This window comes from Hippocampus zosterae, chromosome 16 (assembly GCF_025434085.1).
Source record: "Hippocampus zosterae strain Florida chromosome 16, ASM2543408v3, whole genome shotgun sequence".
Classification (NCBI taxonomy): Eukaryota; Metazoa; Chordata; class Actinopteri; order Syngnathiformes; family Syngnathidae; genus Hippocampus; species Hippocampus zosterae.
This window is the reverse complement of record NC_067466.1, coordinates 16,816,434-16,839,866: the sequence shown is the minus strand read 5'-3', so window position 1 is coordinate 16,839,866 and position 23,433 is coordinate 16,816,434. Positions and strand designations below refer to the sequence as shown.

The following is a 23,433-nucleotide window of genomic DNA, read 5'->3' as shown; positions in this document are numbered from 1 at the left end:
ATACCTGTGATCCATTTGTCCTCGCGATGCAAATTTTACTTTCGCTGTCGCACGCACTTTTGGCTTCTCCTCTTTATTTTGGGTGTAATTCCAATGTCAACAACTAGAGGGCAGCACAATTGATTTTGAAAGAGTTGAACACGAGAATGTTGAATGAAAACAGAAAGTGCTTTCTGAGCATCCTAGTTTTTTGCTGAACGTAATTGAATATCAAATCCTCTACAGTCCCGGTTTTTAGGCCTACAGAAAACAATTCCTGTAGGTTCTTAGACTACATCTTTGCGCATAATTATTGATTGATTGGGAAAAACGGGGTTTGTCACTCGTGGCAACGTTGAAAAAAAATGCATTAAATTTAAGTCGTTTTACATTTTAATCATCAAAGGGATAAATACGTTTCAAATTTGAACTAAAACCACTTATGTCAATGAAGCTTTTTGGTATTGAAAAAAATATTACCAAAAAGAAATACAAAGAAATTATTATAAGAATGTGACACGTTTTTTCCCCCTTTGGAAATATTTAACAATTTCTGTACATGAAATGTATAAAAAGTAAAATATTACATTTTTAAAGAACGATAAAACCACACGGATTTAAAACACGGTGAAGCGGTTTTTGTTGTGACAGGAAGCGTAGCGTTTACAGCACTTCCTGTTCTGATACCTCCCACTTTTTCCTCTTGTCTTTTATCAGCCGTGACATTTGTTTTAAATGAGACAGCTAATCAGGTGGCGGAGATAGAATTGTTGCAATAAAGGTGTTTATTTGAAAGCGGCCTCGGGCTTTTTGCACACTTAGGCTTGATGGCTCCCGAGCATCCTGCTGGGGCTGCTTTAGTTACCATGGCGATGTGGAAACTTAAAAAAAAAGGGGAGTGTAAAAGATCAAAAGTTTGCTCGCGACCCAAAACATAACTCGGGAGCTCTTCAAAACTGTTTCCTCCCCATGAAGATGGATGGATCACCTGACTCGATCGTCAAATACATATAGTAATCGTAACACTGCATTTAATATTTACATTCGATGTATTATATATTTATTTATTAATGTTTTAGTCACTATCTTTTATAGCAATGTTAAGTCATCACAGTGTTGATGTTATAGTTTATTGTTGTATCACAAAGTCAAGTATAAAGAAGTACATACATTAACCGCCAAATAGAGTATTACTGTTTTTTTTAATTAACTGATAAAGGAATGAGTTTGTGTTATGTCATTGCATTTCAACAAGAATAGGAATACTTATTTTCGTGATAGTTTGATATCATTTGGAAAATATAACGAATAATACAGTTCAAGAAAAAAGATTAATGACACGGAAAAATTAATGACTCATAAAAATTGAATTATTTGAAGTCATCATGTATAAATTTAATTCTATTTTTATAATGTTACCAAAATAATTTTATGAGCATCTGAGAGTGGTTTTGTGCCTGTGGAAATGAGGTAGCGAAACAGTTAGTTACCACTTTTCGCTTGCATTATGGGTATTGTAGTGATGTAGGCTAGATTTAGCATTTGCTTTCTTGGCTGGTAAGTGAATTAAACTACGATACCCATAGTGCACCACGGTGGTGTGAGTGAGTTTCCCCGCACGTCGTTTGAAACCGCACAACCAGAGTTATCTAGTTAGTCAAACAAGTCCAAGGTTTTCAACGTTTGGACTTCATTTTGGCCAACTTCGTCAAAAAATTACTTTATTTGATAGAGGCTCGTCAAAAGACTGCGAAGTCCCACCCCCCCTATCCAAGATAAGTTTATCACAATGCTAAAAACGTTAGCTAAACGTATGCTAAAAAGTACGCTAGCTTGTTTGGTTTCTCCAAAACTGACAGCAAAACTAGTTTTGAACCTTTTATTTGTAATTAAGTATTAATCGACAATGAGAGCATGGTGCTCTTGCGAGAAGGGATGTGCCCGGGACTGGATGAAGATGTCGTGCGCCGTTTGCGGGATGCCCACGTTAAAACAGGTTGAAACGAGCCCTTCCAAACGACAACTGCGAATTTGCACAACGCATGTCGTTCTCTGGATCTTCTTGTTCCCACAGTGGAAGATCTGGTCTCGTCAGACATGGAGGACCTCGCACAGAAATGTTCCACGTCATATAAGGTATTGTTGTTAACACTTTAGGAAATAAATTGACACTTTGGCGCTAAAGGGATGTTGAAAATTCCGAATGGCAAATCTAAAGAATTACGTGTGGCTCGAGTTTACGAAATGAGCCGTTTGCGCGGAATAAATGTCATAAGCACTGGTTTCGTATTGTCGTATCTCCTGCAAGCTGTTTACAAATATTTCGCATACTTTCAAAATGCACACTTTGGAGTGCAAACCATCAACCAGCCTTGCAAGCGTCTTGAACTCATGAAAACATGCAGGACCTTTTCACTTTTTCATCATTTGCACACATTAAAATGGCGGAGAGATCTTGAGATTAAATTGTTTACAGTCTCTGTGTTGACCTCTTGGGTAGGAAAGACAAAACGTACTTTTTGTTATAAAGTCCATGCAAGAAAACCTTGTTTTTCTTCCTGCGTGCCAATAATCAGGAAACAAGACTTTTTTGGGAGAGACAGTGCTTGTTTAGCGTGGGCAGGGAGAGGTCATGAGAGGCTAGTCCGAAATGTATTGTTTCACCTCATGTGGTCCTTGCCTCGCGCCCCGTCGCCCAGGAAACATTTGATTTAATCGTTACAAACAAAAAGCTCCAGCAGTGTCTGTCCTTGCCAATGCTATCTACCTGCTTGGACATTTTGTTGACACCCCGCCCGCCCACCCGCGCGTGCCCCACGGTGGCTTTCAGGTCCGGCGCGGTGACCCAGTTGAGCCCCTCAGACGGCTTTGGTCGTCACGCATCAGGCTGCGGCTCCTTCTTTAGCTGCTTTTAAGGGGGATGTGCTGTGCTTTGGAGAGAAAAAAATAAATAGACCGTCTTCCTAACCCCCTTCTAAAAGTAGCTAATATATCGATTAATCATTCTGACCCTAATTCAAAGCTACATTGTCATTTTTCCACTTGCACGGATCCACTTTGCGAATCGATGAGGTGTAACTTTGCAACATACAACAAACACCATTTTTGTCATTTTACTCACATGACAGTATGAGTCACCGTTGAGTGTAATAACACTTTCTCACTCAGAGTTAGCCCTCAGGCAGCCCGTTAGCGGCAAACGACCTCTCCGACTTTTGACGAGCTCTTCGGGGTCGACTTCACGTACGCCTCGGGGAGCTCCCACCCGAGGCGTCGGCCCGCTAATTAAACACCTTAACCCGAGTGCCGCGGCGGAGCTTGTTACTTAGCGATGGCCCGAAGGCGAAATCTCCTATTTTGTTCTCTGGCAGGCTCTGATAGCCATCCGTAGGGTGCTCCTGGCCCAGCACGCCGCCTTCCCCGTTTCCGGTGCCGACCTCTACGACGAGCTGCTCAGCTCCACCGCCATCCTTTCCACGGGAAACCCAGAGTGAGCGCCGCTCCGCCTAAAACTCACCGGTTTTGTTTTTTTTTTTTTTTGTTCAGCAGCCGTGTAAGAGAGAATTTCTTCAACGTCAACGAAAAAATAGCACCGGACGCAAAGTTGACCAATGGATACAAAATTGGGCGGAAAAAAAGTCTCAAGACGTCATGCATGCAAGGGAACAGGAAGTTGCATTAGTTTTTGGGGGTGAATTCCCATGCTCAAATGTTTGAAAAAAATGTCAGCAGGCATCCAATGACGATTGATGCCCCTTTAATTTAACGGCACCCACTCTTTTTCGACCGAAGATCTCACGATCGACCTCTTCCTGCGTTTGCACATACGCACAGTTTGCCAAATTCCGGAGTGCTATCCTCTTTTTTTTGTGCTTGGGGTGGCGGGGGTGTCCAACCCTGTTTCAACTGGAGGACACGTGTGAGTCAAACCAGCCGTAAGATTTTTTATCTATTTTTGCTAACCAGATTCTACTGCACATCTCCCCAACCAATCAATCACAGCCTGAGTCATGTCGACGTGCCTTCCTAAATTGAATTTGCATTGAGCCGCCGCACCCCGTGGAGCAGAATATGCAGCCAAGCGTGTCGCGGTGTGTGTGTGTGTGGGGGGGGGGGGGGGGTGCGGGGGTGCTCTAAAGAGTGGCCTTGTCCCATTTGGGCCCCAAAGTGGTGTCTGATGTATTGGCCGCGTGGACGCCGGCTCCTGCTCAGCTGCTCGCCGTTTAAAAACAAACAGCAGCTACGGTAAAAAGGCAAGCCTTCAAGGAACAGGAAGTCGAAAGCACTGCACATTAATTTTCAGGCCAGGAAATCTTCCTACAAAACCACCTTGTTGATTTGAATTTTGCACCTTGAAGCCAGTGTTTCTCAGGCATGTCAGAACTGGCTCCGGACGTGCCGTGGCTGCCCCCTAGCGGCACACGGGAGGGCCTGGACATGCTGGGAGGACACTAGATTAGGCACACCTCCTTTCATCTCGGGGAAAAGGCCACGCCCACTTCCGTACGAATTTCACAGAGCTGTGTGTCGTTGCAGAATTTGCTGCCGGTCAAGTGACGGGTTTTGTTTTGTCCTCAGCCTGGACGCGCTGCTGGATTCCGGCGTGTACACGGGCGAGATCACCGAGCTGGCGGGGGGGCCGGCAAGTGGCAAAACTCAGGCGAGTCAGCCCGTCACAAAGCACAAATGGCGTCTTCATTTACTTTTATTTGAGAGAAAATGAAATAGATATTTTGGTCATAACATTGTCCTATTGAAATATTTTCTTAATCATAAATGACGTCTTACTTTTTCCTTGTTATGATGATTGTATTTTCCTGCAGTGTACGATTTTTTATTTTTTATTTTTTGCTGCGTGTTTTCAGGTGTGTTTGGGCGTGGCGGCGCACGTCTCGCAGCACTTGAGGCAAAACGTGATCTACGTGGACACCACAGGGGGGCTGTCGGCGGGACGCCTGCGCCAAATGCTGCGAACACAAACAAGAAGCGACGACGAGCAGGTGCCCAAACGCCATCTCATCAATATTAATAACCTGAACAAAAAAAGAAAGTCCAAATAAATAATTGTAGTTGCACAAGTGTGCACACCCTTGTCCAACTCAGAATGAACTCATCACATTCAAACTCGTCCTAAATTGGTGTCGGCAAACACCTGCGAACATTTAAGGTGCCGCATGTCAACACTTTTTTTTTTTTCAATTGTCATACACATTATTTGTCACAACAAGGAAACTGGCATTTCCACAAGGGTGTGTAGACTTTTTATAGCCACTGTCAGATGTGCTGCGCCTCATGAAACGCACGTTGAAAGTCGAGTGTCATTTTGGCTGACAGATGGAAGCCCTGCAGAGGATCGCCGTGTACCGCGCGTTTGACATCTTCTCCCTGCTCGACTGTCTGTACCGGCTCGGCGGCGGCGGCGGCGAGCTTCGGCAGGTGCCCGCAATCTGTCGCACACCCCGCGAGGAGGGCGGCGGATGTTGATGTTTGTCACGTTTGCCGCGGCAGGCGAGCAGCCACGGCGGCTCCGTCAAGGCGCTGATCGTGGACTCGGTGTCGGCCGTCATCGCTCCTCTGCTGGGAAGCAGGCATGATGAAGGTGCGTGCGTGCTTGGCGGAATTCCGCGCATGCGTTTAGGCGGAGAAAGCTTTGCTCGCGAGGTGGAATTGGCGTAGACATAAAAAAGTGCCGAAGTTCAACCGGCAACTTTAAAAAAAAAAAATTTATTTATTTTACTTTTTTTTTTTTTTTTTTCCTTTTTTTTTTTTTTTTTTGTCGTGACTATTACCCATTCTCAGGGCCTGACCGATGTGGATTTTTTTGAGGCCGGTTTAGATATTTCTCACAATAAAATGATATGATGATATCTGATGAATCAGCCCATTAATTAAAAAAAAGATTCCCCGGGATAAAAGAAAAAAAAAATTAAGCTTATTTTTGCCAGTTGGAAAAGAGCTGATATCACTCAATGAATTTGTCGGGCCCTGCCACAACTTTATTTAATATACCGGTAAGTTTATTTCTCTTTTTTTTTTTCTCATTGCATTAAACTGAATGGTTCATGCCAGCATAAATCTGCAAATAATTCTTCATTTTTAGTTGATGATTTCAGTTTTTGCTGTAAGAAAAATTGTGCATTTTTTATTCTTGGAAAAATTATTTTGTTTCCTCATATTATGCGCAATAGTCCTTGTGTCCATCCCCCTCATATGTCTATTTACAAATATATTTCTCACAATATTTTTTTCTCATCCATAATATTCATTTTTTTTGCACAGGCATGTACATGATGAGCCAAGTGGCCATCACGCTCAAGGCCTTGGCCAAGGATTTCCACATAGCTGCTTTGGTGAGGACGCACACACACGCACACACGCGCCGCAGGACGTCACTCGGCACTGAGTGCCGCGTCCGCAGGTGACCAACCACGTGACAAGGAGTGAAGAGGGCGAAGTGCAGCCTGGCCTGGGCGTGTCGTGGAGTCACGTCCCCAGAACCCGAGTCCTGCTGGAGCGACTCCCCGGCGCCAACATGGACCGACCCGCTCGACGCTGCGCCACCCTCATCAAGTCCTCCAGGCGGGTAAGATAAAAGTGCTCCCCCTGCTGGATGGATGTATGGATAGCTACACACCTGGATGCGAATAAATCAAAATAAATCAAATATGTGAAGTTGAGGAGCCGCTGTGTCAGGTTGTCATGTCTTGGCCTTGCTCAGCCGTGTTTGATTCAAGCCGAGTTGGACCTTCAGTGGTGGAGTCGCTCCGAACGAGACGCCTCGGGAAAGCGAAAGCTGGACACGGCAGATTCTTGACAACAACTGACTCAGGAGTTTGGGTACATTTACACTCTGGAATACAGACACTATATTAGCCAGGGGACCTTCTGGACTTGTTTCTTCTGCTTTGGCGGCACTGGCTCATTTTAGCATCACAACAGTGTCCCGTCTTTGCATGTAAAATTCACCGTAGGGGGTTGGGGGGGGTCTACATTCCTCTATTGCTGTAATATTACAAGTTATTCTTATAAAATAAAAAAACAATGTACTTTGCTTTTATTTCTCGTGACTTGCCGCCTCTTTTAAAGTTTTTTTCCCCCCTCCTAAATTTCAACTTTTATTGTACGAATGACTTTTTGTCATGTTATTTTTCTTTGTTAAAAAAAATCATAACCGCTCTATAATTCAAACTTGCCCAATAAAGTACAGTACAAGTTTATGCTTGTGAAAGTGTTTCTCAGATTGTTTACACATTTTTCTCCATATTACAACTACACCCCCCCCACAACCCAAAGAAAGGGACTGAAAATGACTTTTTATTTAAAAAGTCATTTTCAGTCTTCTTGTCAAACATTTTGCAAGAATGTCCTGTTTTTCAGACCTAATTTCGCGGTTCCTATTCTCACTTTTTGCAAGTGAACCGGATCCGTGTTTTGTTCACCAAATCGTAGGCAAAAAAACAATAGCTTTTTGTATAATAATGAATGAAACACATCTAAATCAAAGTCCCGTGTTCTCAAAAGGTTGAGGTAAAATGCATATCAAGTTTGCCAAAAGTCACTTACTAGAAATTAGTCCTTTGCTTACAAAAAATATTTTGAACAAAAAAGTAATTTGTTCACAAAATAATTAAAATGGGGGGAAAAATATAAAATTGTATTTTTTTCGTTGAGGGGAAAACGTTATTTGTTGCTAAATACACAACGAAGACAAGGAAGGAAAATGAATTCTTTTTTTAATGCGTGCACCGGCCCAACATGGCTCCTGCACTTCGTGAAGTTCGTTTTGCGCATGCGCCAATGAGCTTCGTTGTGCCCCTTTAAACAAAAAGTGCTCACTTTGACAAGCTAGCGTCGCCAAAACGGAAGTAATACATCAAAATAAAATTCAAATTGCGGTCAAATCAGCTACGTGTTCCAGCCTGTCCGACTATTTGACAATACAAGGATACACATCTATGATTCGAACAAAACTCACCTATGCAATGTTATGATCCATACAACGCCCCGAGTGGTAATTTTTAGTCTCTAACCGGAAGTGGCCAAACCATTAATGACATATCGTTGACTTGACTACGCAGGGAGGCTACAACAATGCCACGGAGACTCCATTTAAACCCCACTCTAGCGCTCTGTCAAGCGTCTACAAGGTACAGTCGAATTGATCGCTGGTTTCATAAATGATGTTCAAAATTGGAGTTTTGTGTGAAAAGAAAGAAACTGCCATCTGATTGTAGAACGGGGGCGTGTGGAGAGTCGTGTCGTGTCCGGCATGGCTAAAAAGCTAGCTGGGAAGCTAGCCTACTCACTAGTTGAAGTTACACGTCGCTAAATCTTAAGCAGTTGAAATTACATTCGATTCGCAGTCTGGTTCTGGCACAATCTGGTAAAAAAGAAAAGAACAAGAAGCCGCGATTTTGAGGATTTTGACTATTTTAACTTGAAGGTCTTTAAACAATGCATTTCTTCTCAAAATAATTAGATGACTTAGTCGTCGGACTTCAAGTTGTGACTTATCCGTAAAAGTGTGCATCTTTTTCTCAGGTTGTAAGTGGCAAGTTTTGATGCAGAGGTGCTTCATTTTGCTAGCCAAGAAGACCCTCTGCCTTCGCCCCCTCGCCCCACTCGCTCCTCGGCCCCGGGTGGCCTTTTGGCGGCTGCTGGCCCCGCCCCCCGAGTCCAGTCTCGAGCGTCACGCAGGCCTCCGGCTCTCCTTGCCCGCGCCCGACGCCATGGCGGAGCAGCGTTTCCTGGTGGAGTACGCCAAGCGTGGAACGGCGGGCTGCAAGAAGTGCAAAGACAAGATCGCCAAGGGCATGGCGCGCATCGGCAAGGTGGTGCCCAACCCCTTCAGCGAGTCGGCTGGCGAGATGAAGGAGTGGTACCACATCAAGTGCATATTTGAAAAGCTGGAACGCGCCCGCGCCACGACCAAGAAGATCGAGGATATCACTGACCTGGAGGGCTGGGAGGAGCTGCAGGACGAGGACAAAGAGCTCATCAACCGTCACGTCTCGGGTACCTCTTGGAAAGCGCGCTCCAGAAATTCAGCAAATTGCCGCGTCAAAATAAAAGTAACAAATACTTTGTGTTTGCAGAGCTGATGTCCAAAGTGAAGTCGAGTCCGCAGAAGAAGACCCCGGCCAAATCGGCCAAACTGACGTCACCCGCTGCCGACGCCGCAGCCTCGCTCAACGCGCCGCGCAAGTTCTCGGGGTTCACCGGTAGGCAACGCGCTAGCCGCTCGCATGTTTGAAGCCTTTTCGATATCCTTCGCTGAGCGTTCTCCTCATGCGTCCCACCCAAGCGGCCAAGGCGGGCGCCTCCCCGTCCACGTCCTCGCCCATGTCGTCGCCGTCGCTCGCCAAGCAGGGCAGCGCTCTGGCCGCGCAGCTGTGCGACCCGCACCACAAGGACTGCCTGTTCCGCGAGTTCCGCAAGCTGTGCGCCACGGTGGCCGAGAACAACAGCTACAACAGCAAGACGCAGATCATTGAGAAGTTCCTGCGCAAGGGCACCGGCGGAGGTGGAACCCCGCGACGAGAGAAGCGCGCCGTTTGGCGCCCTCTGGCGGCGGTCGGTGTCAATTGCTCTTTTCTCTCCTCCCGGCGCAGATAAATTCCACGGTGACTTGTACCTGACGGTGAAGCTGCTGCTGCCCGGCGTGGTGAAGAGCGTGTACAACCTCAACGACAAGCAGATCGTCAAACTCTTCAGCCGCGTGTTCCGCTGCAGCCAGGACGACATGGTGCGAGATCTGGAGAAGGTCGGTGGAGACGTGCAAAAATACACGCACACAGATCGATTTATTTTAAAAAATCGATCTGTAGCTTTTATTGGAGAAATGGGGGCATTGAATCGGATAAATGAAAACCTAAAAATCGAAAAGCAGATGTTAGCAAATATTTTGTTGTTATTTTTGTCTCTGCTCTAAATTCTAAGGGACAACGTACGGTTGAAATGATTGTAATTCCCCCCACCAAAAATCAGCCACGCAATGGCTCATTTTATTTTTCATTATTTTCTTTCCTCCAATTTTAAAAGAGCAACTATCAGCCCACCCCCAGATTTCCGCTCTTGATTTTGTCCCCTCGCGACAATCCCACGAATGCTGGGGGCTGAGCCTTTCTCTCGTCGTGCTCCGACAACAGGGCGACGTGTCGGAGACGGTTCGCATGTTCTTCGAGGACAGCAAAGCTTTCCCGCCGTCGGCCAAGAGCCTGCTGACCATCCAGGAGGTGGACGCCTCACTCAGCCGCCTGGCGCAACTCACCAAGGAGGACGAGCAGCAGGCTGAGCTGGAGGACGTGGCCAAAAAGTGACCGCTTCGCTAACGCGCCGCCTCGCTAACGCGCCGCCTCGCTAACGCGCCGCCTCGCTAACGCTTAGCCCCTCTCTTCCTTCGCCCGCAGGTGCACCGGTAACGACTTGAAAGGCATCATCCGCCTCATCAAGCACGACCTGAAGATGAACGCCGGAGCCAAGCACGTGTAAGTTGAGCGGTCGCTTCCTGGCCGCCGACTGGTCGCTCCCCCCCCCCCTCATGGTTGCTTTGTGCGTGCAGACTGGACGCGGTGGACCCCAACGCCTACGACGCCTTCAAGGCCTCCCGCAACCTGGCCGACGTGATCGAGCGCGTGCTGAGGAACCAGCAGGAGGCCTCGGACGGCTCGGGGCCCCGCAAGCTGTTGACCGTGGAGGCCTCGCTCATGACGCCCGTTCAGCCCATGCTGGTGAGTGGCACTCCGTCGTCTCCCCGCCAAGAGGAGACGAAGGGCAGCGTGGAAACGGACTCCTGCAGCAACGTGGAGACTCGGGAGTGTCAATCTCTAACATGACTGAAGTCGAGGACCCTCGTTTTAGTCGTTTTATTTCTGGAATTGTGATACTCCAGAGTCTCCACCTTGCTGCGGTGGTCCATTTTCACCCTGCCCTTACTCTCCTCGTGGATAAGACGTGTCCCTTAAGCAAAAGTTATTACAGGAGAGCCTCGTCATTGTAGTTTGAATTCGTTTCAGCCGTGATGTTTCAGGAATTATACTCCAGAGTCGCCACTTCCGTGCAGGGGCCCGTTTTTATCACCGCCCTTAATCTCTCTGATTGAAATGAATTTTGCTTTCTTTTTGTCATCCTTTTTTTTTTTTTTTAATTCCAAGAGCAAATTTTCTTAAATTTGAGTCCATGAACTCAGACTTATCTGTGGTACCTTGGTGTTTTTTTTGTTTTTTTTTCCCCTCCCTCCCTAGGCGGAGGCGTGCAAATCCATCGAGTACGCCATGAAGAAGTGCCCCAACGGCATGTACTCGGAGATCAAGTACGACGGCGAGCGCGTGCAGGTGCACAAGAGCGGCGACAGCTTCAGCTACTTCAGTCGCAGCCTCAAACCCGTCTTGCCGCACAAAGTCAGTTGCGTGCGCGCGCACACACACACACACACACACACACACACACACACACACACACACGGGTGCGTGCACGTGTCGTGATCTGTGTTCTCTTGTATGATTAGCAGCCTCAAGCAATGCTCCCAGTGGCACATTTCCCACAAGGACTTGTCACCATTTGCTCTCTATGCACGTCAGCGAACTCTCAGCTACATGTGACAGCGCGGCCACTAGAGGGTGCTGCAGGACATAATCTCAATCAAAGCTTATTATTGGAGTGAACATGAAACAAGAACACGAATAGTCCAGTTTTACCGATTCCAGTGATGATAGCGAATCTAAACGGAACGCATTTGTCTTTTTCTTTCTTTCTCTTTGATGGTTTTGTGCCTGCGTCCAGGTGGCACACTTCAAGGACTACATCCCGCGGGCGTTCCCCGGCGGCCACAGTATGATTTTGGACGCCGAGGTGCTGCTCATCGACACCAACACCAGCAAGCCGCTCCCCTTCGGCACGCTGGGCGTGCACAAGGTCGGAGGCGCCGCCCATTTATGCAAATGTCGCCCATCACCGTTTCCTTTTCGTCTTTCTTTAGTCGTTGATTGATTTTGTTTTGTTTGTCCTCCAGAAAGCCGCCTTTCAAGACGCCAACGTCTGCCTCTTTGTTTTTGACTGCATATACTTCAACGGCAACAGTCTCATGGAAAGGTACGCGCAGCGGATAAATATGAAGAAATGATCACGTAAAATGAGTGCAAATATTGTGGAAATCCTCGCTTGGTTTTTTTTTTTTTTTTTTGGCAGGCCGCTGAGCGAGCGCAGGAAGTTCCTGCATGACAACATGGTGGAGGTGCCCAACCGGATCCTCTTTTCGGAAATGAAGCACGTCACGGTAAGGGCGTGCCGACCACCTGAGACTTCACACACACACACACACACATTTATCGTGTTTTATGTGCATGTAGCGTGCGAGAGACCTGGCCGACATGATCACGCGAGTCATCAGAGAAGGCTTGGAAGGCCTGGTCCTCAAAGACGTGAAGGTCAGACATTTGTTTTCCGGTGCGTAAAGCGGTTGATGAAGACTTGCACGTCGCACTGATGACCAGGTCGTTGTTTCTGCCCCCCCCCGCGTCTGCCTCCACACGCCGGCTTCTCCGCCAGGGCTCGTACGAGCCGGGCAAGCGTCACTGGCTGAAGGTGAAGAAGGACTACCTGAACGAGGGCGCCATGGCCGACACAGCCGACCTGGTGGTGCTGGGCGCTTTCTACGGCAAAGGCTCCAACGGTGCGTTATCGGTGTTTGCATGTGCGTATTTGCGCTTGTGATACCGCTGGTCACGAGCTATGGGTCGTGACCGAAAGAACGAGATCCCGGATACAAGCGGCCGAAATGAGTTTTCTCCGCAGGGTGTCCGGGCTCTCCCTTAGAGATAAGGTGAGAAGCTCGGTCATCCGGGAGGGGCTCAGAGTCGAGCCGCTTCTCCTCCACATCGAGAGGAGCCAGATGAGGTGGCTTGGGCATCTGATTCGGATGCCTCCTGAACGCCTCCCTGGTGAGGTGTTCCGGTCATGTCCCACCGGGAGGAGACCCCGAGGAAGACCCAGGACACGCTGGAGAGACTATGTCACCCAGCTGGCCTGGGAACGTCTCGGGATCCCCCGGGGAGAGCTGGACGAAGTAGCTAGGGAGAGGGAAGTCTGGGCTTCCCTGCTAAAGCTGTTGGATGGATGGATACCGCTGGTGTAGAGCCTCACGACATTTCCCCTCTCTCGCTCTCCGTCTCCCCAACAACCGTGCCTCCACGTTAGGCGGCATCATGTCCAGCTTCCTGATGGGCTGCTACGACCCGGACACCAAGAAGTGGTGCACTGTCACCAAGTGCTCGGGGGGCTACGACGACGCCATGTTGGCTCGGCTCCAGAAAGAGCTGGACGTCGTCAAAATCAGCAAGGTGAGCGATGAGCAAAACCTCCCGGGGAAATTCTCTTCACAGCAAGGCCCTCATTCGTCGTCTTTTGCGCGCCCGTCGTTCCCGCAGGACCCCGGCAAGATCCCCGGCTGGCTGAAAATCGTCAAGAACTACTACCCGGATTTCCTCATCCGCAGTCCCGAGGTGAGACCCGCGCTTAGGTTGAATGTTTCCATTTGAATCGTTTTGTCATTTCTTTGTTTTGGGGGTGGCGGCCCAGCAAGCGCCGGTGTGGGAGATCACCGGCGCCGAGTTTTCCAAATCGGAGATGCACACGGCCGACGGCATCTCCATCCGCTTCCCCCGCATGACGCGCGTCCGCGACGACAAGGACTGGAAGAGCGCCACCAACCTGCCGCAGCTCAAAGTACGCACGCCCCGTCCTCCTCGCCGGCGCTCCCGTCCGTCTTCCCGGACGCGCGCTTTTTGACGCGCGTGCCTTCTGCCGTCCCGTCAGGAGCTGTATCGCATCTCCAAGGAGAACTGCGATTTCCAAGTGACGGCGGGACCTTCCGGCCAAGACAAGGCCGAGTCCGCGGGAGACAGCGGCGGCAGTTCGCCGGCGTCCGAGAGCCCCCTTCCCAAGAAAGCCGGTGAGTTGCAAATGGCCACTTGCGAGTCTTTGTCCAGTTTTGAGACCAAAAAAAAAAAAAATGGGGGTTAGAAAAAAATACTCCCGATTGAATTCTATCCGCCCGCAGGTAACAGCACCCCGGCCAAACGCAAGGCGGTGAAATCCGAGCCGAGCTCTCCCGCCGTCAAAGCTCCCGCCCCCAAAAAGGTAAGCGACTCGCGCCCGCGTCCAAACACGGAACTCTCCAGCTCACGTTTTTCCGTCTTTTATTTTCGACCGGCAGGTGAGGAAGAGCGCGGAAAGCGTGCAGAGCAACGGACACGCGGGAACGGCGAAGGCGACGGCAACGCCGCCGCCGCCTCCTAGCCCGCGGATGCTCCAGTCCGACGACGACAAGGTTTGCACGCCGCGGCGGCGCCGATTTCATTGACGCCATTTTGGAGCAAGTCTGAATTGAAGTCATTGATGAAAAACTTTTTTTTTTTTGGGGGTGGGGGGGGCGATAGACCCTTCTGGACATCTTCAGCGGCATCAAGCTCTTCCTGCCCCCCGGCGTGGACGATTTTGCCAAGCTGCGGCGCTACTTTGTGGCTTACGACGGCGACCTGGTGGCGGACTACGACGCCGCCTCAGCCACTCACACTCTGGCCGCCGACGATCAGGAGGGCGAGGGGGAGGGCGAGGGCGGCAGCCGGGCCCGGCGGGTGACCCCCGGCTGGATCTGGGAGTGCATCCGCAAGAGGCGTGTGGTCGCGCCCTGCTAGCGGAAGAAAAAAAAAGAAGAAGAAGCGGAAGAAACCCCTTTTGTCATTTGTTCTTTTCCTTAGTTCAAGCCTTTCGGCTTTGGTGCGTCGCCGTGGTAACCTCCTGAAGGCTCGTGACCGGCAAATAAAGCGAGGCCAGGTAGGAGGCTATCCGTGCATATGCTCTCATTTGTAACTTTTTTTTTTTTAATGATAAGAGGAGGTCTGAGCAAGTATGAAGTGTTTTTTTTTTTTAATAAGTCATCATGGAATGATTAAAAAAAAACTCTTGTCACTCACAAAGTTTTCAGTTGTACTCATAATTGGTAGGATGGTTAGATTTGATTTCATTTTTGAAAAATGGTCTGGTCCAGAAATCGTGACGACGTTGTGGGAAGTTGCCAAGCCGTTGGAGATTGTCATGTGAGGGAGTCCGTCGAAACGACATCAACTTGCTGGTTTGAGGAAAAAAAAAAAAAAAGTAAAACTTCCGAAAGAATCACGCCTTTTGCCTCATTGACACGCTTACCAGAAAGGCCAACTCGGAGCCTGGCAACCTTTTTTTAACGCAGCGGACGCTGTTTCTTGAAGAGAGCGCGTATGTGACACGAACGAGTACATTCTTGATGCCGCGATGAGCGACCGGAACGATTAAGTGTCCACTTAAGCATTTAACGCCAAGGTATGGAGCATCTCAAGCGTCTTTTTCCAGGAAGCCCTTGAGCAGAAAAGCGCTTCCGTCATTCTCGCAAGACAGTTGCCTGCGCAACTCCCTGTTTTCCTCCTCCAGCGTCAGATTGTTCTGGAATATCTCCGAGTTCTCCTCCAGCACGGCCAGGTACCGCGTCAAGGCGATCTCGGCGGCGTCCCAGACTCTGAGCTTGGCCGGCGGGATGATGTTGGCCAGCGTCTCCCAAAAGGCCTTGTCGGCATCGGCGTCCCAGTCCAGGTAATGGCGGAGCGCCGAGCTTTTCATGCAGTGCACGCGGTAGCTGACGAAGCTCAAAAAGGCCGGCAGGACGTTGTTGGGATGGATGAGTTGCGCCTCGTCGTCGTCGCCGCTGCTGCCCGCCCGCTCTCGGTGCTGCTCCTCGTACTTGAGCAGGAACGCCGCCAGCCTGTTCAGGTCGTCGTCGTAGAAGTCAAAGGCGTTGAGCAGGCCCAGGAGCTTCTCGGCGGCGCGGCGCTCGTCGTACAGGAAGCTGAGGTGCTCGCTGTTGTCCATCAGGAAGCCCAGCTCGTCGCTCAGCAGGCCCAGCAGCGCCGTCATGGTCTCGGCGTCCACCTCGGCCACGCTCTCGGCGTACACCTGCGCCGCCATCTCGAACCTGTCCTGCGGCTGGATGGGGTAGCGGCGCTCCATGGCGGCGGCGGGCCGCTCCCACGTCAGGCCCAGGTGGGCGCAGAGGTGCGAGTCGGCCGCCAGCGCGCTCTCGGCCAGCAGCTTCACCTCGGCCACCAGCATGCGCGACATCTCCACGAAGGTCTGCGCGTCGCACAGGGCAAAGTGCTTCATCTTCTTCTGGATGCGCTTGTGCTGCGCCATGCTGTGGCGGATGTCGTCCAGCAGGTATTGCTCGCGGCGCTGGAAGCTCTCCTCCTCCATCTGGATCATCTTCATGATGTCGCTCAGCTGCACCTTGAGCGTGTTGACGCGCTTGCGCAGCAGGTAGATGACCTCGGGCTTCTCGTCGCAGCTCAGCTTGCGGGCCTCCAGCACGTTGCGCTTGCCCTTGATCTCCTCCTGCTCGCGCTCCAGCTCCATCAGCTTCATGTCGATGGAGCGCTTGGACGTGTTGCACTGTTCCTGCGCCAGCTCCAGCTTGGGCATGGCCTTCTCGTACTCCTCCATGGCCAGCTTCCTCTGGGTCAGCCACTCCTTGCGACGGGCCCGCAGCTCCGTCTGGTAGCCCTCCCACTCGCGCAGGCTCTGCGTCAGGAAGACGTCGTGCGGGCTCTGGATGTGCGCCAGCTCCTTGTTGGCCATGGTCATGTGCCGCACCTTGTCCATGCGCTCGATCATCAGGTCCAGCGCCTCCGTCTGCTTGCGCAGGTCGATGGAGTGGCGCTCGTCGCCGTCCAACCACTTCTTCTGCAGCAAGGCGATGAGGTCCGTCTTGTGGCCCAGCATCTCCGAGCACAGCGCTTGCTGACCGCGCAGCGAGTCCAGGAGGTCGGGCAGCGTGGACTTGGTGGCGGCCCGAGCCCAGCCCTGCTTGATCTCCTCCAGCTTCTTCGAGCTGAAATTCTTCGAGTCATCCAGGCGCTCCGTGCGCAGCCGCAGGGCCTCCTCAAACTTGCTGCGCCGCAACGATTGCTTGGCGTCGGCCGCCGTCTGGAGGTCGGTGAAGAAGGAGAGCAGGTCGCGATGCAGCCGGATGACCCGCTGGGCCGTCATGGGCTGTTCGGCCACCGCGGCTTGCGGGGCCTCGTTGGCCTCCGGCCTGGTCGCGGCGCCTTCCTGACTCTGCATTTCTTCAAAAAGTCGTGGTCAAATTGGGGAAACGGCGCACAACTTGCACTTCGGTTCGGACGCCCAAAAAGATCAAAGATGAATCATTACTCTGATGAGAGCAATGACATCGCACGGTGCGGTTTTGTGACGTCATCACGGCCTTCATAATGTCGGGATTCAACAAAACAAAACGGACGTCACGAGAATAATCTAATCGACAGATCGACCTTTTTCCTAACGTAGCGAACCACGTTGTAAGGTTTGGACCGAGGGCAAGAACCGTTGCTTTTTCTTTTTGTGGGGTTACCAACTTCGGTTTTCCAAAATAGTGTGCGCAGACTCGTGACGTCAAGACCGCTCGATTTGAGAGACGCGCACTGCGGATGGGCGGAGTCGGCTCGGCACGGAACATCCTGAATGATGTGTTCGATTGACGCAAACTACGGATAAACGGAGCAACAACAACATCGTACAAGAATGGGACGTGGTGCAGTCGGATTTGTCTTCACTCACCACCGCCGGTTATTTTTCAGCGTTCTATCCCGGGGCGAATAGCTTTTCCCCGGAGAGGCTAACGACTAGCTCGGCGGCGTGCCGGCGGCGTGCGGGCGGTTGAGCTAGCGTCGGAGCTAGGCTAGGCTAGGCTAGGCTAAGCTAAACAGTTGCTTTTCAGTTTCTAGCGATTCCACGGAGCTCCCCGTCACCAGCGCTCCCCGGAGACAATGGTAAGTGTCGATAATTTAGCCCACGACTGTTAAATTGTGCCGATAGTTGAAATGGGAGTTGAGTTTTGAACAGTTGACTCCGGGCCAGATAGCTTAGCGTTAGCCCCACAAGGTGGACAGTTTGCTCCTCAACTCCAGCAAACAAATTTATAGGGTGGTTTTTGACGCCCCCCGCCCCCCCCCCCCAAAAAAACACAGTTCGACACGTTTGCATGTCCGAAATGCCTCTGAAAACACCGTATAGAGAAACTGGAAATCCCCGCACATTCGGTAGTTGCAAATTCACCAATATTTCACATTAATACTATTGGTCTTTGCCCACGTCATCTCTTACTTTTTATTATTCACCAATTGCTTTAAAGTGTCGAGAACAAATCTGGAACGCTCAAGTGCCAGAGAAGTGTCGTAAAACAACATGACTTCCCTCACTCCCAAAGTGCCGTGCAGCATTTACACATCTGGGTTCTATTTTAGAAGGTATTACAACCAACTTGAATGATGGGTTGTTTAGCCCAAACAAGATGGTTTTTTTTTCCCAAATCATGATTTTGGCAAAGCGAGGACTGCGGCACCCTGAGGCTAACTCTTACGACGATTTTTTTTCTTCTTTTTTGGCCTCTGCAGGTGTACTTGTTGAACCCTCTGGAAAACCTCAGAAGCTACATCAACAACCGCCCGCCACTGGTCATCTTTATGATCAGCGTCAGCGCAGTGGCCATAGCTTTCCTCACCGTTGGCTACTTCTTCAAAATCAAGGAGATCAAGTCCCCAGAGTTGACGGAGGTGGGCCTGTTTCTGTTGTGTCCGATGTCTTCTTAGGGGTTGTGGTTTTGACTCTTGGCTTATTATTCCTCAGGACTGGAACACGTTCCTGCTGCGCTACAACGAGCTGGACTTCTGCGTGTCGGAGAATGAGACCATCAAGCACGGTCTCAACGAGTCGACCACGCCCGAGAGCCTCGCGGCAACCAGCGGGCAGGCACGGCCCAGCACGCCGGTGCCGCTGCTCTCCGAGGACTCGGGCTTCGTCAATTTCTCGGTGCCCATCACGCTCACCTTGGACCCCCAGAGGCCCTTCGGCGGCTACTCGCGCAACATCACCCACCTGTATGCCACCGTCCTGGGACAGCAGGTCGGCCTGTCTGGTGAGAGAGAGTCTCTTGTTTTAGTTTTGGTTTTTAATTTTTCCCACAGCAGCCACGTTGACTTGGTAGAGCGGCGCCTTATAGAACTCGTTTGACCGTTTGTTTGCCTTCCAGGCCGAGAATCCCACGAAGAGATCAACATCACGTTCACGCTGCCCGTGTCCTGGAACGCCGACGACTGCATTCTCCACGGCCATTGCGAGCAGGTGGTGTTCAGCACGTGCATGACCATCACGGCGGCCAGCAACATCTTTCCGGTCACCGTGTGAGTTTCCCCATCTTTTCATTGCTTTCTATCCATGCAGCGTCTGTATTTTCTACCGTCCAAAATGCATTTTAAACCGCCACCCCTCCCCCTCCCATACACAGGCGTCCTCCACACTGCATGCCCGAGACGTACACCAATGCCACCTCCTGGTACAAGGTGTTCACCACTGTGCGGGACTCGGACACCAAGTACAGTCAGGACTACAACCCCTTCTGGTGCTACAAGGGCGCCGTGGGCAAGGTGTACCACGCTCTGAGCCCCAAACTCACCGTCATTGTGCCCGACGTAAGTCAGCAGGAGATTGCGACGCTTGTTCCTAAGAACGGCAGATGAGAGGATCAAGGATGGATGGATGGATGGATGATGAAGAGTATTCAAGCCGAAACGTTTTACGACGCGACGGTTAACATCGTTCCTTTTTACACTTGTGTGATAGCTAAAAAGGCTAATCCTATGAAGACGACAGGTTGACCTTCCAGTCAACGAATACAGATCACATTATTTGCTATCAGAAATTGGTTTGTTTCCTGTCGTCTGTTTCACGCAATAATTGTTTTGGTTTTTTTTTCTTTGGCCAGGATGACCGCTCCCTCATCAACCTGCACCTGATGCACACCAGCTACTTTCTGTTCGTTATGGTCATCACCATGTTCTGCTATGCCGTCATCAAGGGCAGGCCCGTAAAACTACGGCAAAGCAGCCCCGATTTCTTCCCTGAGAAGGTAGGTTTCAAAAGTAGAAGAGGACATTTTGGCATCAGACGTGCCCAGGGTCCATCGTTAACGGCGGCTCGATGGCCCGCCACTACAAATGTCATAAATAAATATGATGACGTCATGGCATTGCTTTTTAAAATATCTCATATTCACTATAACCCACCTAAGTCTATCTATCAAGAACTACGAATGGGGAGGTACACTTGAACTGGTGTTCCTGTCTTGCAGGTGGCACTGTCAGAAAGCTAAAAGGGTGCGAGAAGATACGTTAAGGTAATGTGACAACTCGAAAAAATAAAAACCAATTGGGGGAAAAAAAATTGAAAAACACCAATTGATGACTCACCGTGTTGCCAGGCGGACTCTCAAGGATGATTTCGAAACTCCTTGCAATGATGTTGGGACGGTCCAACCAAAGAAACAAGTGCCTGTCATCTGTGGTGTAAATAAGACATTGAGGAACCTTTTATTTTCCTGTGTGTGTGAGAAAGAGAGTGTGTTTGTTATTTTTGAATTGCCTCAGAAGTCGTCCGGTGCCATGTCAGGACAGTGCAGTACAATGAGCAAGCGGCATGCCACTTCAAAAATGTATTTGTCCGAATCACACACTTAAATCTGCAAAGGTAAAAAAAATAAATAAAATAGAAAAGACACATCTAAACAGGATGTGACGGAGCACTTTTCCCAAGACGAGGTGAATTTCTGAAGCCACGGCCTGATCGTTGCCGTCTGATTCATATTTCGTCAGTTAGCATGCTATCGCTACGCGGTCGTCGCCAGTTTTAGCAAGTTCAAGAAATGGGCCACAGTTTTAGTTGGTGTTTGATTAGCCACGTTTTGTCCCCCCCCCCCTCGATCAGACCAAGTAGCAAAACTTCAGTCACTCTTTGATGAGGTCGTACAGGAATGCGAAAGTGGCGGGAAATTTCATCACAGCATTAATGCTACAAGAAGAATATCAACCATCAGAGCCACAGCTAAATTGTTAGCATCCCTTTGGAATAAGTTATAACGCGGTAACAACGTCAATTATTTTTCACGTTCGCCTTATGATACTACATCGAATGGAAACCCTGGCAAAGCATCCCCCTGTTTGCGGGTGATTTCTTGACATTTCTGACCTCTTAATGAATTCGTCCACCACAAAGTAACGCGCTCGCCAACAAACTTGAATGTTCATTTGTGACGTCTTGCATAAGCCATGAACCAGGAAGTGGCTTGCTCACAAACGGTAACACCATAACCCAAATTTTTGACATCCCAGCTTGGCCGCGAACTCGGAAGTAGCACGCTAACTGATAAAAACGGCACCAGATGAATGCACGTTTGTGACATTGACATGAATATTGATGAACATTTAAGTAGCATTTGATGACTTGGACGTTGCATTTTCTTGGCCGTCTGAATCATTAGTTTGCATTTTACTTTCTGAGTAATCATACAAACGCGTGAATGGTGTTTATTTTACGGTAACGGTCAAGTAGCAGGCTTACCTACAAGCAAGTTTTTGCGTTAGCTGCGAACCAGGAAGTCGACTTGGCGTTTGTCAGTATGCTTGCTATTTTCTGCTTTATGGCTCCTGTCAGAACTTGGGAATGCGACGAGCACTTTTCAAGAAATTGCTTCAATCTGCAAGGAAAAATTGCTTGCCCGCGCTTAGCTGAAATTGGCAGCGCCACCATGTTTTTGGCCGTCTGTTCGTTGGCAGGCTACTTCCTTGTCAATGGCCGAGTCAGCAATGTGTTGCAGAACCTCTTCCAGAGCCCGGGTTGGCCATTATAAAAATAAATAAAAAATAAATATGTGCACTTTTTAAAATATCTCTAAAAAATGATTGGCCTGTGTTCATGCATTTAAAATGATCTTTTTTTTCCTTTTTAAAAGATCAGAAAATTGTGTTAACGTACGCTACTTAGCACTGAAGTGTGTGTCCGATGAATACCAATTCTATTCAAATAGCATTGTGTTACTAGGATGACAAGTTTTTCACTTCTTCTAAATTGCTAGCGTTGCAAAAAAAAAATTCTGTCCATTCATTTATCGGTGAGTATCCTATTTTCTGATTAACGTGAACAAATTTGCAAATGGCGGCGTTTGAGTCATACCCAAATGAAACTATATTCAGAGTTCTTCCTTAACCTGAGCAAGCTTTAAAATGTTGCGATTTTTTTTTTTCTCCATATGACCGAATTGTTTCTATTTCTCCCCCCGGCCCCTCCGCCCCTTTTTTTTTTTTTTTTGTCCTATGAAAATCTCGTAAAAAAACGATCAGTCCGTGTTCGTGTGCAAGATAATTAGCGTGCTAGCAGAATGTGAAGACGTCGCAGTTTGTCATTGAAGCAATTGTATTTTTTTTTTCTTTTGTGTTTGCGTTGGTTTTGACGCAAAAAGATGAACTTGCCTTACCTGCGACGGATGAAATTTGCGTATTCGCCGTCGTTTTCTTGTGGAAATCCATGTGCAAATATTCATATCGATCCTCCTTAAATTATTTTGTTTTTCGAATTACTTTTGTTGTTTGAATACTTAGCGCACCTTGTAGATTTCTTGCACATTCTGATGTGATTTATTTATTTCAGGGTTTTTTTTTGGGTGGGGGTGTCGTTATTTCTGCACCCCAAAAAATCTTTGTATAATTCTATTTATGTTTAAAGTAATTTATTTTTTGTTTTTTTTATGACGGTGTGTAAAAGGAATGAGTGTTTGACGCGATTCTCTCCAATAAATATTTGACAATCATTTATCATGAGCGCTGAATTTATCATTTGTCGCTTTTTAATTTTGTTGTTGTTGTCATGAATAGGGGAAAACCAGCCGAAATCCGCCCTTTTCCACATTTTTCTGACCTCTTTAATTGACTTTCGTAGAATGTACCCAATGAATGTGCCCACCCTCCCCTTCTATGCAATGTCGTCAATATCAAGCAAGACAAATTTTGACCATTTTTATCCACACTTGCAGAAAGTTTGTCCACGGGAGACACGACAGAAAATGTCATCAACAGGTGCCCAAAATAAATGATCGTATTCCCTAGGAGACCCTAAATCAATCAATTTCAATCACAGGTGAACTTTCATCCCTCTAAAGGGAAGGTTATGAACTGGTGACCCTAAATCAATGACTCGTGTGACTGGTTAAATCAACACGTCACCCTAAATCAATCACTCATGCAACAATCTCGTCAACTGGTGACCTTAGATGTGTCGTTGTAACCATAAATCGCTCCTGAGGGTCACAGTTCATCAAAAAGTGACACCCCCCCCCCCCCCCCCAATTGTTCACCTCACTCATGGAAATTTAAGTAACCCCAAATTACGGAACTTGCAACCATCCCATCCACAGGTGACCTTAAAGCAGTCTACCGTGACAATTTCATCCACAGGTGAACTTAAATCACTTTTGAAAAAAATGTGGAGCCCCCCCCCCAAGGAGATTTGTATTGTTTCATGACATTTCGCTTCCCTTTCCGAAAC

The 23,433-nt window shown here is 48.9% G+C and overlaps 4 protein-coding genes across 7 annotated transcripts; 3 read left to right on the top strand and 1 right to left on the bottom strand.

Moving 5' to 3' along the window:
• Positions 1-1,806: 1,806 nt before the first annotated feature.
• Positions 1,807-7,030, top strand: LOC127588263 (DNA repair protein RAD51 homolog 4-like). Of its 2 annotated transcripts, none has more exons than XM_052046917.1 (10): positions 1,807-1,975; positions 2,054-2,115; positions 3,351-3,469; positions 4,558-4,639; positions 4,845-4,979; positions 5,314-5,415; positions 5,488-5,578; positions 6,259-6,329; positions 6,398-6,562; positions 6,698-7,030. In XM_052046917.1, the coding sequence occupies exons 1-10, from the start codon at positions 1,894-1,896 to the stop codon at positions 6,791-6,793; spliced, it is 1,005 nt and encodes a 334-aa protein (XP_051902877.1). In that variant the 5' UTR covers positions 1,807-1,893; the 3' UTR covers positions 6,794-7,030. The 2 variants fall into 2 exon arrangements, with proteins under 2 accessions (XP_051902877.1, XP_051902878.1); XM_052046918.1 differs by having other exon boundaries at positions 6,673-7,030.
• On the top strand, positions 6,417-14,862 carry LOC127588245 (DNA ligase 3-like). 3 transcript variants are annotated; one of them, XM_052046894.1, is made up of 21 exons: positions 6,417-6,562; positions 8,521-8,994; positions 9,075-9,200; positions 9,284-9,502; positions 9,591-9,742; positions 10,128-10,294; positions 10,389-10,466; positions 10,541-10,709; positions 11,223-11,378; positions 11,761-11,892; positions 11,990-12,069; positions 12,166-12,253; positions 12,327-12,404; positions 12,526-12,649; positions 13,174-13,316; positions 13,404-13,478; positions 13,555-13,701; positions 13,792-13,927; positions 14,036-14,115; positions 14,192-14,305; positions 14,415-14,862. In XM_052046894.1, exons 2-21 carry the CDS (start codon positions 8,541-8,543, stop codon positions 14,670-14,672), a joined length of 2,976 nt encoding a protein of 991 aa, XP_051902854.1. In that variant the 5' UTR covers positions 6,417-6,562; positions 8,521-8,540; the 3' UTR covers positions 14,673-14,862. The 3 variants fall into 3 exon arrangements, with proteins under 3 accessions (XP_051902854.1, XP_051902855.1, XP_051902853.1); XM_052046895.1 differs by lacking the exon at positions 6,417-6,562 and adding an exon at positions 6,698-6,816; XM_052046893.1 differs by lacking the exon at positions 6,417-6,562 and adding an exon at positions 7,851-8,126.
• A 483-nt stretch (positions 14,863-15,345) lies between these two features.
• LOC127588816 (dynein regulatory complex protein 1-like) lies at positions 15,346-17,177 on the bottom strand. The gene has a single exon (XM_052047683.1). The coding sequence runs from the start codon at positions 17,122-17,124 to the stop codon at positions 15,346-15,348; it is 1,779 nt and encodes a 592-aa protein (XP_051903643.1). The 5' UTR covers positions 17,125-17,177.
• A 269-nt stretch (positions 17,178-17,446) lies between these two features.
• On the top strand, positions 17,447-21,760 carry LOC127588265 (transmembrane protein 248-like). Its single transcript, XM_052046922.1, has 8 exons — positions 17,447-17,831; positions 18,456-18,614; positions 18,688-18,976; positions 19,091-19,241; positions 19,346-19,529; positions 19,823-19,966; positions 20,189-20,233; positions 20,318-21,760. Exons 1-7 carry the CDS (start codon positions 17,829-17,831, stop codon positions 20,207-20,209), a joined length of 951 nt encoding a protein of 316 aa, XP_051902882.1. The 5' UTR covers positions 17,447-17,828; the 3' UTR covers positions 20,210-20,233; positions 20,318-21,760.
• Positions 21,761-23,433: the final 1,673 nt, after the last annotated feature.

What these genes read in the sequence shown, in the direction of transcription:
- LOC127588263 (XM_052046918.1), top strand. Translation starts at nt 1,894, where the DNA reads ATGGTGCTCTTGCGAGAAGGGATGTGCCCGGGACTGGATGAAGATGTC. An exon ending in CAAGAAGCGACGACGAGCAG is followed by an intron (nt 4,980 to 5,313) that starts GTGCCCAAACGC and finishes TTTGGCTGACAG; the next exon opens with ATGGAAGCCCTGCAGAGGAT. An exon ending in GCGGCGGCGAGCTTCGGCAG is followed by an intron (nt 5,416 to 5,487) that starts GTGCCCGCAATC and finishes TTGCCGCGGCAG; the next exon opens with GCGAGCAGCCACGGCGGCTC.
- LOC127588245 (XM_052046894.1), top strand. Translation starts at nt 8,541, where the DNA reads ATGCAGAGGTGCTTCATTTTGCTAGCCAAGAAGACCCTCTGCCTTCGC. An exon ending in TGGTGCGAGATCTGGAGAAG is followed by an intron (nt 9,743 to 10,127) that starts GTCGGTGGAGAC and finishes CTCCGACAACAG; the next exon opens with GGCGACGTGTCGGAGACGGT. An exon ending in AAGCTCCCGCCCCCAAAAAG is followed by an intron (nt 14,116 to 14,191) that starts GTAAGCGACTCG and finishes TTCGACCGGCAG; the next exon opens with GTGAGGAAGAGCGCGGAAAG.
- LOC127588816 (XM_052047683.1), bottom strand. Translation starts at nt 17,124, where the DNA reads ATGCAGAGTCAGGAAGGCGCCGCGACCAGGCCGGAGGCCAACGAGGCC.
- LOC127588265 (XM_052046922.1), top strand. An exon ending in ACAGCAGGTCGGCCTGTCTG is followed by an intron (nt 18,977 to 19,090) that starts GTGAGAGAGAGT and finishes TTTGCCTTCCAG; the next exon opens with GCCGAGAATCCCACGAAGAG. An exon ending in CCGATTTCTTCCCTGAGAAG is followed by an intron (nt 19,967 to 20,188) that starts GTAGGTTTCAAA and finishes CCTGTCTTGCAG; the next exon opens with GTGGCACTGTCAGAAAGCTA.